Source organism: Amphiura filiformis, chromosome 3 (assembly GCF_039555335.1).
Source record: "Amphiura filiformis chromosome 3, Afil_fr2py, whole genome shotgun sequence".
NCBI classification, from domain to species: Eukaryota; Metazoa; Echinodermata; class Ophiuroidea; order Amphilepidida; family Amphiuridae; genus Amphiura; species Amphiura filiformis.
The window spans coordinates 76,758,527-76,773,718 of record NC_092630.1 but is presented as its reverse complement, the minus strand read 5'-3'; the positions used below and the strand labels follow the sequence as shown (position 1 = coordinate 76,773,718).

Sequence of the window (15,192 nt, the reverse complement as noted above, 5' to 3'; positions counted from 1 at the left end):
GCTCAGCAAAAGGTTTTAATGCTCAAAATTATTGCACATTCAGGGAAAATGTTACTGATTTTGAAAAATTCACTCTGAGAGGGTTTTCAAGCAAAATATTTTTCCTGTCAAAACTGAAATCCTTTGATAAAAGAAAATATGAATATAACTGCACATCATATATAATTTATTCGTGATACCCAATTGTGGCATATTTGAGGTCGTTTACAAGGCAGAGAATTTTATTTCAATTTTATATACGCCAAAACTATTTTTTAATTGAGCAAGAATAAGGATTTAAAAACGTTAAAAAACTATGTATAAATAACATTACCCGGCAAAAGATTACTGTTTCGTTTTTATGGTATTCTAATCATTTTATTTCGAAGAAACATTTGGGGTCAAAATGGATTTTTTGTAATTGATAAAAACATCGAACGTGTATACCATTCAAAAATGGTAGGTTTCTATAGTATTTTGATCATGAATGTACTGACACCGTTGCGAGCACATGTAAAATCGAAATAATGTATTGTCCATATAGACGCGCATTTATCATATTATTTCGGATTAACAACAATTGATAAGCGCTATTAATAAATTAATGTTTTTGCAAATAAAATTCCAAAATATGGGAATGTTTTCTATTTTGCTTGTCACGTGGTAGGCCTATATTGAATCCCGAATATCTTCATATGTTTCAAATGGATCCATCAAGAATGGCCGACTGATTCTAAGGCACTAGGCTCATAGACGATTCCAAAGCGGCGTGGTCCGGTTTAGAATAAGTTCGAATGTTTTGCCTCTGCCAAACTTTTAATAGAAGTAATAACTTTTAACTTTTTTTAAATTTCATATTGGGGAAATGTGACTGGGAGAATTTATGTATGGCGTGGAGTGGTGTCAACACTTTATTGAGCTAAATCAACGCCATTAAAATGGAAACACTATCATTTGGCATCACAAAACCCCCGTTCTACGTTGCCCGATCAATTTTGTGTTTTGTTGATATTTTCATTGTTGCTGCAAACATGTAAAATCTGCCGTTTTCTGGCAAAAGTGGATGGATTTTACAGAAAAAAGGGTAATTTCAGAATTTGTAAAACGACAACAATTCTACTTGAAAGGTCAGCACGCCCGTAGAACATGTAGAACAGGGTTTTTAATGAAGTCATACCGTTTTCTTTTACACCAAATACCAACTTTATCATTGAAAACCTTCAAATCATTTAATGAGCTCGGTATAAAAGTTACTGAGATAACCCACTTGATATCAGAAATGAGGAAATACATTAAATAAGAAATGTCTGCACTGCTGGCGGGGCAATTATAACATAGCTATATTAGACGCCATTTATTAATGATTAAAAAGATGTTTAGTTTGGACATGTATAAACAAAATCCATCTCTGTCGTCCCATGGTTTATTTTCGTTCCCGTTTTCTCTATAATGATAATAAGACAATAGATCTGAATCCTGGCAATGATCATCTAATCTTCGTCCTCCTCATCCTCTTCTTCTTCGTAATCTCCTTGGTCTCCTTGGTCTCCATTGTTCCCATTCTGATCTTGGCCTGCGCCTGCCCAAGTTGGACCCCCTTGATTATTAGGATACTGGTTGTATGGAGCAGGGTATTGTTGACCTTGATATTGGTTATTGTAATAATTATTGTAATTTTGTTGGTTGTTATAATATTGATTATTATTATTATTATTGTATTGGACAGCACTTGACTCGGCCTGCTCGGGTGCTGATGATTCTTCCTCCTCTGCTTCCTCTTCCTCTACTTCACTCTGTAAATGATAAACACACAGATGTCATTAAAAATAGCAGTCTCTTATTAAACATAATTATTTTGACTTTGATCACGTCGCCAAGCGTCATTTTAAAAGAATCTATTTTATTGGGTACGCGATAGCACTTAAAGCTTAAACCTCAATTACTGTAAACACTGGATTTTCCACGTTGCAAAATTTGGAATTAATGTCTGATACGTATAAATGATAATTTGTTAAAACCTGCTTAAAAGATTCCAACGATTTTATCAATAATGTTTGCTTTAAAAAGTTACCTTTTTCAGAGTCTTGGCTTAGCAGCGACGCATCGTGCAACACCATCACGACGTCTTCATTCAGCCTAGTATTTACAATCCCCCAATGGGCGGTCAAGTGTCAGTGGTCAGTAGATCATCGCGGAAGCCGGGCAGGTCGTATCCGGCATTCCTGTTGACAATAGGGTTTTTGTGTCTTGATCTTTAAGGCTTCTCTGATCTAGTGATCTTGCTGTTCCAGAAATGATCTTCCCTGTCAATGCGATTACTTCCACATTATCAAGACTAATGTCATGTCTATGATCAGATCATGGTGTTTCTTGTGTATTCTTGGAACCTGGTGCCGAGAGATCTACTTGTCTCACCAACACAAGTGTTCGCACATTCGGGGCAGCTGAATTTGTAAATCACACCACATTTGTTGAAGGACCACAGCCCCCGAACTGCAGCGGTCGTTGACACAGCTAATCACCGACATGACATCACTCTAAAGATCATTTCTGGGTCAGGAAGGTCTTGGAAGCCTTAGAGATCAAGACATAAAAACCTACTTTCAACAGGGATGTCGGAAACGACCTTCCCGCCGTCTACGATGATCTGCTGACACTTGACCACCCATCACCACCCATCATATCAATTTGTAAGCACTCTTTAGCAAAGTCATAGTTCATTGAACTTACAACCGTATGACAAAACAGGCGAAAATAGTAACTTTTTGCACATATAAGTATGCTTTTTCATTTAATGACATGAAATTTGAAAAATATTGTAAGGGAACGCTTGGGGTTTTGACTTTCAAAACCTACATTTTGGTCAAACAATGTCTTGGATAGGTAGTTTTCAACAGATTTTCCACATTCGCCTTGCTATAACATTGAATTGAGTTATCTGTTGAGTGACGAAAAGTGTTTTTAGGGGGAAGTGTTAGCTTTTGTTTGATATAAACAAATTCTGATTGGATGAAGGGAACACTTGAGGTTTCAACAAAAACCAATCAGAGGCCCATTTTTCAGCTAGAAGCTCCACAGCTCTTACATTGCTATGCACTCAACCGTGTAGTGTAATCAAAGACTGTTCGGAGACAGCCATACACTGCTTCTCACGTGCAGATATAGGTAGTGTATGTGCTTCGTCCTTGATTCGGAAGGCACGTAAAGCCGTTGGTCCCGTGTACAGGAAGAGTCAAACCCTGTGCACGTTAAAGCCATATTATAACATTTTCAAACAAAATAGATTAACATTTCTTTGCCATAAAATGTTAGCTTTTACTGTCAGATATATCCCTTTTATTTTTGAGCCGAACAACTACGGCAAAGCAAAGAAAATTGGAATTTACTACCAGCGCACATGTCGCCAATAAGTACCACTCCTTCGGTCATGTTATAGTACGACCTTTTGTTGTGTATATCACCGTCCCGCACGCCGTGTTCGTACTGTGTGTTATGAACATCGTATGCGTTCGACTAATAATTCCATCGTAATAATAAAGCGCCGGTTCCGGCGTTTTATTCAAAATCTAGGATTTTGACAAAACCACAGCATCTAGAGTCTTGATTTTTGGCAGGCTATATTGGTTTAATAAAGTAAAATTTAATCGTGTAAAAAAATGAATTAAAAAAATTCAGTGAGGGTGTCCTCCTCAGCAAATGTTATAATATGGCTTTAAGTGTCAGAGCTATTCGAAAAGAGAAGGGGGCCATCCCGGTTCTGATATCTGCAATTAATCCTAGGTTCCAGGATCGTGCATAGGTAAAAAAACTGTGTGTTCAGGTGTATCGAGGTGGAAACTGTGCGCATGATGGTTTATTAGAGAATCGTTTTTGTATAGAAACCTTTCCATATGCAAGGGTTGTAAACATCACGCTGAATGAAGACGCCTTGATGGTGTCGTAAACTACAAGACTCTTAAAATGGTAACCTTTTTAAGTAAATATAACATATCACTTTACACGCTGCTATATAAAATAATATTCTTCTTTATCAGCCTTCTGATGAGTAGTACAATAAATCCGCGAATCTCTGTGTGCTTTCATAGTACCCGGATGACTACAATATTAAAAAACAAATTGTACCCGCAGATGATGTGTGCGCGCGTCATTTTGCTGATCGGTATTACACTCGCACTGAATCACGTCAAATCAGTCGAAGTTAATTTAGTTTTACCAACATCAGTCTGATAAAAATAGTAATAATAATATTAAGTGGCTTATTTTCGTGTGATACGAGAATACATTGCACTCGATAGAAAAATTCTTGTATCCTACTATATAATTATTTTGTGGGATTCTCGTACAATAATGATAAATCAACTTTAGAGCAATATTGAAACTTACAAAAAACATTTTCTAACTCACCTCTGCTTGTCCTGCTTCACTTGCACCTGCTTCACTTGCTACTTCACTTGCTACTTCACTTGCTACTACACTAGAGCTAGAGGAGATTTCTGCTTCCTCCTCTTCTTCTTCCTCCTCCTCTTCTTCGCTTTCTTCTTCTGGTGCTTCTGACTCTGGTGCTTCTGATCCTGCTTCTGATCCTGCTTCTGATCCTGCTTCTGCCCCTGCTTCTGTACCTGCTTCTGATGGCTGATCTGATGGATAAGGAATAACAGCTTCATTTTGATTAGCAGGTTTCTTTAGATCTGCCGGACCTTGTTGCTGTTGAGCACCTTCAGCAGCTTCTGACTGTTCTGGTTCTTCTGGTTCTTCTGGTTCTTCTTGCTCCTCGCCTTCTCCTGGAAAATGACCACCTATAACAGTTTCCTTTCCGGTATTCTGGTTTTGATTTCCACTCAGCTGTTGGTTTCCAGCGTTCCATACTGGTTGCTCTCTAGGTTCTGGTTGTTCTGACTGCTCTGGTTGTTCTGATTGTTCTGGTTCTTCTGGTTCTACTGGCTCCTCGCGTTCTCCTGGAAAATTACCACCTATAACAGTTTCCTTTCCGGTATTCTGGTTTTGATTTCCACTCAGCTGTTGGTTTCCAGCGTTCCATACTGGTTGCTCTCTAGGTTCTGGTTGTTCTGACTGCTCTGGTTGTTCTGATTGTTCTGGTTCTTCTGGTTCTACTGGCTCCTCGCCTTCTCCTGGAAAATGACCGCCTATAACAGTTTCCTTTCCGGTATTCTGGTTTTGATTTCCACCCAGCTGTTGGTTTCCACCGTTCCATTGATTTCCTGTGTTCTCTTGTTGTTGTTGTTGTGGTTCTTCTACTTCTTCTTCTTCTTCCTCCTCCTCCTCCTCTTCTTCTTGATCACCATCTTGCTGATCAGTACCACCTTGTCCACCCCCTAAGACGGTTTCACCCTGGTTCTGTGGGTTGTTAACGAATCCCGCTGGAGCTGCTTGACATGGTCCAACAAACTGCACATTGAGTATGAGTGATCTGATACAGGCTTTGCGGTTCAGCCAGCATTCATTGACATAGGTTACGCCGTCAGTACCACATACTGGATCTCTGCTAGTGCCTTTACATTTCGGACATACTGAAGAAGAAAAGAAAAAAATAGCAGCTCAAATTGGGACTTTGAACTAAAATCTTGCATTTGACGTGGTTTTCAGCATTTTGGCTATGTATAAAGTTTTTGCGAAAATTGAACTAATATCAATTTAAAAAAAACTATGTTACCTTGTTACGTGCTGTCAAAGGCTAATACATTTATTCATATAGGGTTAGTCGTTAATCTGAAATATCATAATTATTTGTATTAAAAATTTGCATTAAAAATATTTTCATTTTCATTGTGGACACTGTTCACATTTAAACGCCTTTTTTAATTAGCCAGCCACATAATTAACATATGCATGCAGGACCAAACGTTGAAAGTTGGATGAAAATATGTGAAACTGGGCAGATTTCACATTTTGGATCGCCCAATTTTCAGGACGAGAGTCTCATTTTGAAAGTAAAGTATTGATATACGGATGTAGTGATCTTTTACTAATCTACCAAAATATATGTTTTTTTGGTATAAACTAGAATATTTGAGGAGCACAAAAATACAATTAAGTTTAACCAGCATGTAAACTTGGTTTTTAGTCAAAATCAAAAGCGTGCTGTTTGAATTAGGCAGCGACTCGGTAGCCTGCGGTTATCATTATTTTTTCAATCACTATGCCCTCTATCGACCTAGATCAGATATTATAGTTCTTGTTCCAGCCGTCTTGTTCTCCTTCGTGACGAATGAGCACAATCTAGTTTGGAACCGAGACTAGCAATATTTAACACCGTATTAACGTACGTAATAAAAAACGTACGTTAAAACGTACGGTCCACGTGCTGCGTATGGAACATAGTATTAGTATCATTAGTATCACGTACCACTTGCAGCCTGTTGTGTATTGGCAGCATTACACCTTCCATTCCTGACCAAGTCTACACCCGGATTGCTGCAGGCAAATCTGACGAGTTTACAGAGGTTAGGATATGTTCGACCATTACTAGCACACACTCTGCCTCGAAGTAGGTCCGAATCGCAGGGATTATGTTTAATTACATAGCAACTGTAGCTCTCACCACCGATTGTTACTCTTTCTGAAAATTTAGAAGATTAAAATAATTAGAGGAGAATATTAAAATTAAACAAAACATTATTTGGGCGAAATCAATCTTGAGGAAGCTGCTAAAGATAAATGTGCGGGTCCGCAAATAGGCCTAGTGTGTGTGTGAATTTCGCAAAGGCGTAGATCCCGGGGAATGGGGGATAAATCTCCCCAATATTTTGATAGGGGGATGACCTATACAATCATCCCCAATGTTGACGCCTGTATGTGGGTGTCCGATCAAATTAACCTCATATCTGGTCATTTTAGCCTAAAACGTGCAACATTTCCGCGCGCATGTATTCTGCTTTTACACCATATTTCACCAGTTTAGCTTCAATATGGCAAAATGTTTCGCGCGCTTCGCCGGCATTTGTATCATAACCTTATTCTATTGCGAAAAGGTGCTGGATTCACTATATCTCAAAATTTTTTCCCAACCCCATCCCTTCAATGTCCAGAAGAAATCTACGCCATCACTGGAATTGTGTATGAAATAGGGACTGCATTTTTGACAAATCGGAGCTTAAAGTGGTACTACACTCCCTGATAAATTTGACTAATTTGGCATTTTTCTCAAAAAATAACTGCACATTGGTAACAAAAACTATATATATTATAGAGGCAAGGAATTCAATTACTTCACTGAAATTTCAGTAATTCAAGACAAGTGGCTCATTATATATGTTAAGAATTGAGGTACATTCTAGCGGTACCTCTTTTCTTATCATAAATAAACGCACCACTTGTCTTGAGTTACTGAAATTCCAGTGTAGTAACTGGATTCCTTGCCCCTATAATATTACCAGTGTGTTATTATTTTGTGAGAAAAATGCAAAAATAGTCACAAATTTATCAAGGGGTATTATAATAGTACCACCTTAAACTACAAGCTTTTAGGGTAAAACTTCGGGATAACCACGGCGTAGTGGGAAAATATTATATTAGTTAAAATCTCATTTTTTAAGGTAAACCATATTTTCATAGTTAGTCATATTTGTAGGTTTTGAGGTTTGCTTGACTCAATCTTTATAACAATTGCCACTTTGCAAAAAAATGACATAGTCATTATTAGCGCCCTCATAACACCTTCATGATTTTCTGCCTAAATCTGTGACTGTGACAATGAAATAGACAGTCATTCCAGGACTTGTACCATTTAGTTTTGAGGGTAACTGTATTTGAAGAAAACAGTACAAATCCTCACTAAGGGAGTGTTCATTAATACTTTGGTGGGGGGGTGGAAAATATGGGAGGGGGTTAAAAAAATTGGGTCCTAAAAATTTGCATGTTCCACTTTCGAGATATGTTTATTTAACAACGAAAGGGTCAAATCACAATTGTGCCACTTTTACTATAGGGAAGAAAGCTGTATACATGTAAATCAATGATAGCTGATGTTGATGCGTCTAATGCACTCCCCCTTTCGGGGCGCATGCATCAGACGCATCAACATCAGCACGCGTGCATTATTTTGTCTAATATCTCTCCCAACAAGTAATACGCGTTCATTAACCTATAAAATGTATAAGTGCGCAATATTTGTTTGTCTTTTAACATGTCTTAAGTGACTAAGAGAACAGTATTTGCCATGATAAAATCATTGACATGCACATGCATTTAATTTTTACAGCAGAATGTTAAATATTTATTTATCTTTTAATCTCCTTTAAGTGGAAAAAGAGAATCATCATTCCTGCATCTTGATAAAACAGTAAAAACAGTCAAACAATTTTGTATTGTGTAATTGATGCATTCTTTTGATTTTACGAAGGAACTCCTGATAAACTTGATGCTATCACTGTTACATGTAAAGCCCTCTTCCCTAGTAAAAGTGGCACAATTGTGATTTTACCCTTTCGTCTGTAACTAAACATATCTCGTGATTAAAACAAGCAAATTGAACAGAACAAACGGATATTTAGAGCTAAGACTACGCCCTTGACGTTGATGTAAGCATTATGTCACAACGGTATTTTCTAATTGCCAGAGAGGGCGCTTGTCACTTGCACAATTTTTTTTAGACAGGCTGTATATGAATTCTGTCACTTGGTTAATACTCTATTGATCAAAGAGTGTCAAGTAGAACAACGCATAGGATACTTACTTGCTTCAGAAGCAACCATTAATGAGCCAATGACGGCTAGAAGAAGAATGCATTGCATCTGTAAAGAAATACAAAACATTTGACAGTCAGAAAAGATATAACAACAACAACAACAACAACAACAGCAACAGCATACCTTAAGTCATAAGCATCAAGAACTTACGATATAAAGCTATGAAGATGCCGTACATATAAATGCCATGAATTGTTTTCTCAATATGAAAGTAAACAGAATTTTGTTTTCGCCATAGTGCTATAATCCTGTAATTTCTCTTGGGCCCAATCTCTACCATGGAAATTTTGCTATGTCTTTATCAACTTAATGTCTTTGCATCTCATTGAAAGAACCAATATTTAATTGCAATATTTCGAAACCACAAACCAAAACTATGTGCTATGATGTACGAGATTGGGCTACGAGTATATATTTTACCAAGTTGGCAATAGGAATTTGCTTCATTTTGCATAATGCATGACTTTCATGTGATGTGGCTACTTTCACATGTGATGAACTTCAAGATGTGGCCACTTTAAAAAAAAGAGATTTGGTTGTTTATTCTACTGTCATGTACCTCAAACTCTTCCATGATTTTATTAACAGTTATATATTTTATCATCAGATATTAGTTTTCACCTGTTTTGATATTTTCGCCAGCCCATAAGGGTGCTGGTATCTGTTTCATAGATGGGATTTGTGTACACTAATGATTATAGCCCTCCTGTGGCCTTCTTCTGTTGGTATGAATTATTTTATTTAACTTATTGCGGAGGAAATGTTTTTGATGTTTGCTATTCGATTTGTAATGAAAAGAAAGTATGTTTTGCTGTTTCAACGAACGAAAACGATTGACTATTGCCAAGTTTGTTTGAATTAATTATGACTTAAAAAGTTATCATAGGTTAGGCCTACATATAACAATAACTTGTTTAGCAATCAGCATATCAGCAACAAGGTAACTACCGGGGTGGGGTATATCACCAATGAGGTCATATCAGTGGACTACTGAGCATAGCATGATGCTTGGTTGCCTGGAGTGCATAATTGATATGTTGATAACATATCTAATAATGCTGTAGAATCAAAATCTTCTTTCTATCTCACGTCCCTGATTATATGGACCACATTGAAGTCAAAGTAATTATCTATCATATCCTGTATCGTTTTATGGATAAAAATGACTCAAAATGTTATTGATGATAGTGCTATCTTAAACATGTTAAACATCAGTTTTGTCTTTTCAACGGGAAAAATCCGATGGAAAATAAAGTTTTTAGGGGCTAGCTAATATGAGCACAAGCCTATAGTATTGAACAATGTATCCCATATTTTGACATGCACTTACAGAAAGTTAAAAACATTATTGTCTTACTTTATTAATTATAAATACTGTTGACACATAACTAAAGCATAGATCCTGCACCAGCACTGTTTGTACTGGTTGGGAAAGTTTCGAGATTTATGGTGATTTTTTTTCTCCAAGTCCCAGGATCATGATGACTTATCGGTTGAATCCTTGAAAGCACAGTCATACGATCATTATGAAACATTTATACCGTCATAAAGCACTAACCACTATGTACAGGGTGGGCCATTAAAAAGTTCAACTTTTTCGATGGCTTATTTCTCAGAAATGAAAACACATATTGAAATAAATTGAACATATTTAAACCTCATGTCTGGACTGTCGCTGAAAAGGGCATTAACATCCATGGTCTTTACAAAATGGCGGCCATTTAATTTCAAAATGCATTACACACAGTTAGGGATGGGAAGATATTGGTGGTTGGTTTTTTTAGGTGTTGGTGGGGAAAGTTTTTTTTTCTCCTTTGTGGGTGAAGTTTTTTTGTTGCAAAAACTTCAAAGTACTACACCCTCTAACATGAATGACAAGAACTGCAGCAAATCTAATGAAGTGCGTCCCTAGTGTATTTGTTATGAAACATTTATATCGTCATAAAGCACTCAAGGGAATGATCGTTACTTTACGGCATGGGATGATGGGTGTTTTGACAATGACATATCGAAGTAAATGCATATAGAGTCCGCTCCCAAACTTTTTTCCCAAGCCTAAAAACTTTTGCATGATCATTGTCTATAGTTTAACAAGTGGTTTTTGACTTCTCTGCTTTAAATGGTCGCCAACTAAAATTTAAGGTTCCCCTCAAGACAGTCCAGACAAAAATTTCAAATATGTTCCCCCTATTTCAATATTGTTTTCCCCCTGCCATAAATAACGATCGCTCCCTAACCACTATGTATAGACATGGCAGACTGTGGGCTGATACAAGTTGTCACGTTTGTTAAGCATACATTAAAACCATGTGCCCATGTATAAAATGATGAGTCAATCAAAATAGTAGTACAGGTGCCTAGCTCCCAGACTGGGAACCATTGTGCAATTTCTGTTAGAAGCATGAGAGTTTCCACATATGAAGTTAAAGTCCGATGTTGATTTTAAGACGTGGGGCCATTTTGGATTTGACCCCTGTTGATCCGTAAAGATCACGAAAGGTCATACAGGGGTAAAAATTGAAAATACTCCGATCTTGTGGAAACTGGAAATATGTACCAAATTCTCGTCTGATCACAAGGATTTATGAAAATGTATAGTTTGTGCTATCTACGATATATCCTTACCATTGGTTATTGAGTTATCCTATACTATATACCTATATTCTTTCAAGTACAATGTCGCGTATTTGGCTGTATATAGCGGTAACAATTTCAACTTACTCCGATTTGAGCAAAAATGGTGGCAAAAATTCAGCTACAAGAACAATTAATTTGACGATCATCGTTAAATCAGAGGAAGTTGGAATTTTTAGCCTTGTACAACGAAAAACGTGGCGCATTACCTAAAAATAAGGTTTTTGTAGGGGGGAAAATTTAAGTGCCCGATGTGGCTTTAATTAATGTAATCAATGGTCATTCAATTTGAGAAAGTGATACATACGTGAAAGTTAGCAAGAAACTGTCATTGATATCGAAGTATGTAACATCATATTTGGATTCGTTTAGAAGAATTTTGAACTATAATTCATTCACAATCCTGATGAACTTATTAATTGTAGGTATAAACAGATTGTTTAAATTCTTAAGCGACTGTTTAAATATATACCAACTGCATGCATGTTGTTCATCAGTTCACTCATTAAACATTTTTGTTGAAACTTTTAAACAGCGTTTTCAGTACACCCATCAAGAATCGGCATAACCTCACTAAATTTGGAGTCAGTCTTCAGTTTACGGTTCACTTTCGGGATAAGATCAATGTTAAGCATTCATACATATTGGGAACTGAGACAGTGTGCGTTATGGATGCACGTGACAATTATCAACATTTGGAAATTCCGCCTTTTTTATTTTTATTTCGTGCTATATATAAGTATTTGCTTTGTGCATTGTCGAGGACCGAAAGCAAACTTACTCATATACATGTACGATAAATCAAAAGTAAGGCATAAGCAAGAAAATAAATTATCAAAAGCATAAACATGCTTTAAGGCTGAATGACCAATAAAAATAATTTGAATGAAACCATGGAAACGGCAGTCATGAGTCAACAATTATTGTTTATTACTTGTCAAATCTCTAGCGGTTGCACGATGGTTAGAGGATCAACTGAGCGGAAATAACTCTGATTTTAGATCAGAAGTATTATAACAAACAGCAATGTCCGATATTAACCTCTTTACTTTGGGAATTGAACTGTCATTGCTCAGTTTTGCGGGCGCATTTTTATAAATTACTAAGTTATAGCGCAAATCAGGAAATACATTTTTTCTGAACTAAAAAAGGCGAGTTTTTACAAGACTATCAAATTTCATGTGCTTTGAAATACTCGATCAGCATTTGCCAATTTAAATAAAAGGCGATGCTTTCAATTATGTTCAATATAATTTAACAGTTAAGAATTAAAAAATGAACACTTTTGGGAATCACGTCTTATCTTTAGGGTGACAGGCATATAGACCCCTACGTATTCAATATAAAAAACGTATATGAAGAAGATGATACAACTGCAAAAATGTGCAAAAATATCTGACATCACTCATGGTTTAAGTATTTTAAGGGCTAATAAGGGTTAATTTTAAATTTCAAACTGTCAAATTCCATTGAATGCGTCCCCATTTTTCACAAACCCGTGTAAATTCGATCTCATTCTTAATTCCAATCTTTCCTAATGACATATCTGTGTTTAAGGGTGGACTTAACCCTGGAATTATGGAAAGTTTGGAATTTCATAACTTCTAAATTGTTGGTCTAAAGTATATAAAAGTATACATATGTAGAAAGGAAATGACTTGATGAATCCATCTGTGAGGTCATATTTGGGCAAAAATACTCAGTTTTGGAGAAAATCCCCAAATGTTTTTTTTTTTTTTTTCCCCAAATTTTGTCGGTCACCGTAACAAAATATTTCTTGAGTGAATTTTTTTAATCAATTTTTAATAACTACATAAAAAATATGAAGGACCAACAATTTAGAAGTTATGAGGCCCAAAAGTTTCCATAATTCCAGGTTTAAGACCACCCTTAAGTGATACTGATTCAGAAACGGCTCATTTCATAGTTCCTTTTTGCAAGCACCAGCTATCCGTCACCTGACCATGCCCAAAAGTACCTGAAATCAGCGAAGGAAGATAATAGCGATAACATTGCTGCATGTAGTTGCATGTTTTGCCGCGTTTCGAATCTTTATTTTGTAAGATTCGGCTTTGTGTGCCCTCGGGTATGTGCCCGGGGGTATGTGCTTATACAATAAGAATACTTCCATGTGAGTCCACATAATATGTGGCCTATGATTTACATGCTTTCCTGTCGAAAATATAACATTTAAATGTTATATTATTTAACATGTTTGGAAGATGCTCTTCAACAGGTTCAAACACGATATTCGTGATACTGCATGGTATAAATGAATACTGCATGCAATAGATTGATTTACCAAAAGTATAGCAAAAAAGAGTAAGAATGTCCTTACCTTGAATGTTGTAACTCGTTCCCCTTTCCTATATCAAAAAGAAGCTCTTCAGCTTCGGATACTGATATGCCGATTCCTCTGTTTGCCCACCGGTTAATGACGAACTTCCGAACTACTTGCAGACTATTTATGTATATTCAAATGCTGAATCTAATTACACCCACTCACGTACTGCACTGGGGTCATTAGATCCAGGGGCTAGCTGTAAGTTTGTGACGACGAAGCCACGCCTAGACTCTTTAGCAGAACCTACAGGGTGCAGCCCGGGGGGTGCAGCATTTCGAAAAGGCAAATTTCATTAAGTTAGACCCTGCAAAGGTGTAGCGCTTTGCCCGCACAGCAACGAGACTATTACCGATTATAATAATGCTCCACATTTCTTGCTCCATCAAATGGTGCAGGTGTAACACACCCGGTAAATGGCACATTTCTCAGAAATTCTGAAAATGGCCCAAATCCGGTTGTGTCATGACCAGTGTTATAACATAATGTACTTTGAAACTGATGCTGTGCAACCTAGTTTCATGAATGAGTTTATGTATGAGATACAAATGAATTGACTTCATGGACCATGGAGGTTAACTATAATCATGATAATTATCGTAAAGTAGGATTAACAAATTAAAGGTACGTTTTTTTGTGAGATTCAAAGTAGTGAGATTCAAAATTGTAACTATAATTTTAATGTGTTGTTGCTGGGATTCAAAAAATCCACTCCACTTTGCAGACGACCCAATTAACCAGTGGCGTAGCCAGGTTCTCACCCGGGGTTCTCGGAGGGTGGGGCACAAACTTGTTAATGAACCGACGGAAGTTGTGAATTGTTGACCCCCAAGAATTTGAAAAGTGGGAGGAGAGGTGTATGACAACATTTTCCAAAAAAAAAATCAATGCACGTTTATATACTATTAACTGATATGGCAACCAAGCCTGGGCGTAGCCAGCCCGAGGTATTCACACATCCGTCACTATACGATTTCGACTTCTCGCCCCTATGATGAGGAACAGTGGCGTAACCAGTGGGGTGGCCGGGGGGGCAAGCTGCCCCCCCCGGACACAAAAAAACTGGGAAGAAGAGCAAAAAATTGGGAAGGGGAAAAGGGGGAAGGAGAGAAAAAGAGGGAAGAAAAAAGGGGAAGGAGAAGAGAAAAAAGGGGAAAAAGAGGAAGAAGAGAAAGGGAAAGAAGAAAAGAAAAAAGAGGGAAAAAAGGGAAGGAGAAGAGAAAAGGAAGGAGAAGAGAAAGGGAAAGAAAGAGGGAATTTGAAATTTGTACTCTGAAAAACTGATTTTTTAGCTTCTAATATGCCAAAAACCAGGAGCTTCACGGGGGCTCCGCCCCCTTGACCCCCGCCGGGGCTTTGCCCCTGCACCCCACCAGGGCCCCTAAGGCGGGCCCCTGGACCCCACCCGTTTAACGCTTCGCGGCAAGCCGCTCGCGACTTTTGGTCAACAATTGGGAAATTTTTCAATCTTGCCCCCCCGGTAGGTCAGGTCTGGTTACGCCCCTGATGAGGAAGGACCAACTAGGGCCGTGA

The 15,192-nt window shown here is 37.4% G+C and overlaps 1 protein-coding gene across 1 annotated transcript; it reads right to left on the bottom strand.

The window, feature by feature from the left end:
- Nucleotides 1–979: 979 nt before the first annotated feature.
- LOC140149159 (uncharacterized) lies at nt 980–13,803 on the bottom strand. Its single transcript, XM_072171351.1, has 5 exons — nt 13,657–13,803; nt 8,672–8,729; nt 6,344–6,556; nt 4,384–5,507; nt 980–1,772 (listed from the first exon to the last, which is right to left on the bottom strand). Exons 2-5 carry the CDS (start codon nt 8,727–8,729, stop codon nt 1,470–1,472), a joined length of 1,698 nt encoding a protein of 565 aa, XP_072027452.1. The 5' UTR covers nt 13,657–13,803; the 3' UTR covers nt 980–1,469.
- Nucleotides 13,804–15,192: the final 1,389 nt, after the last annotated feature.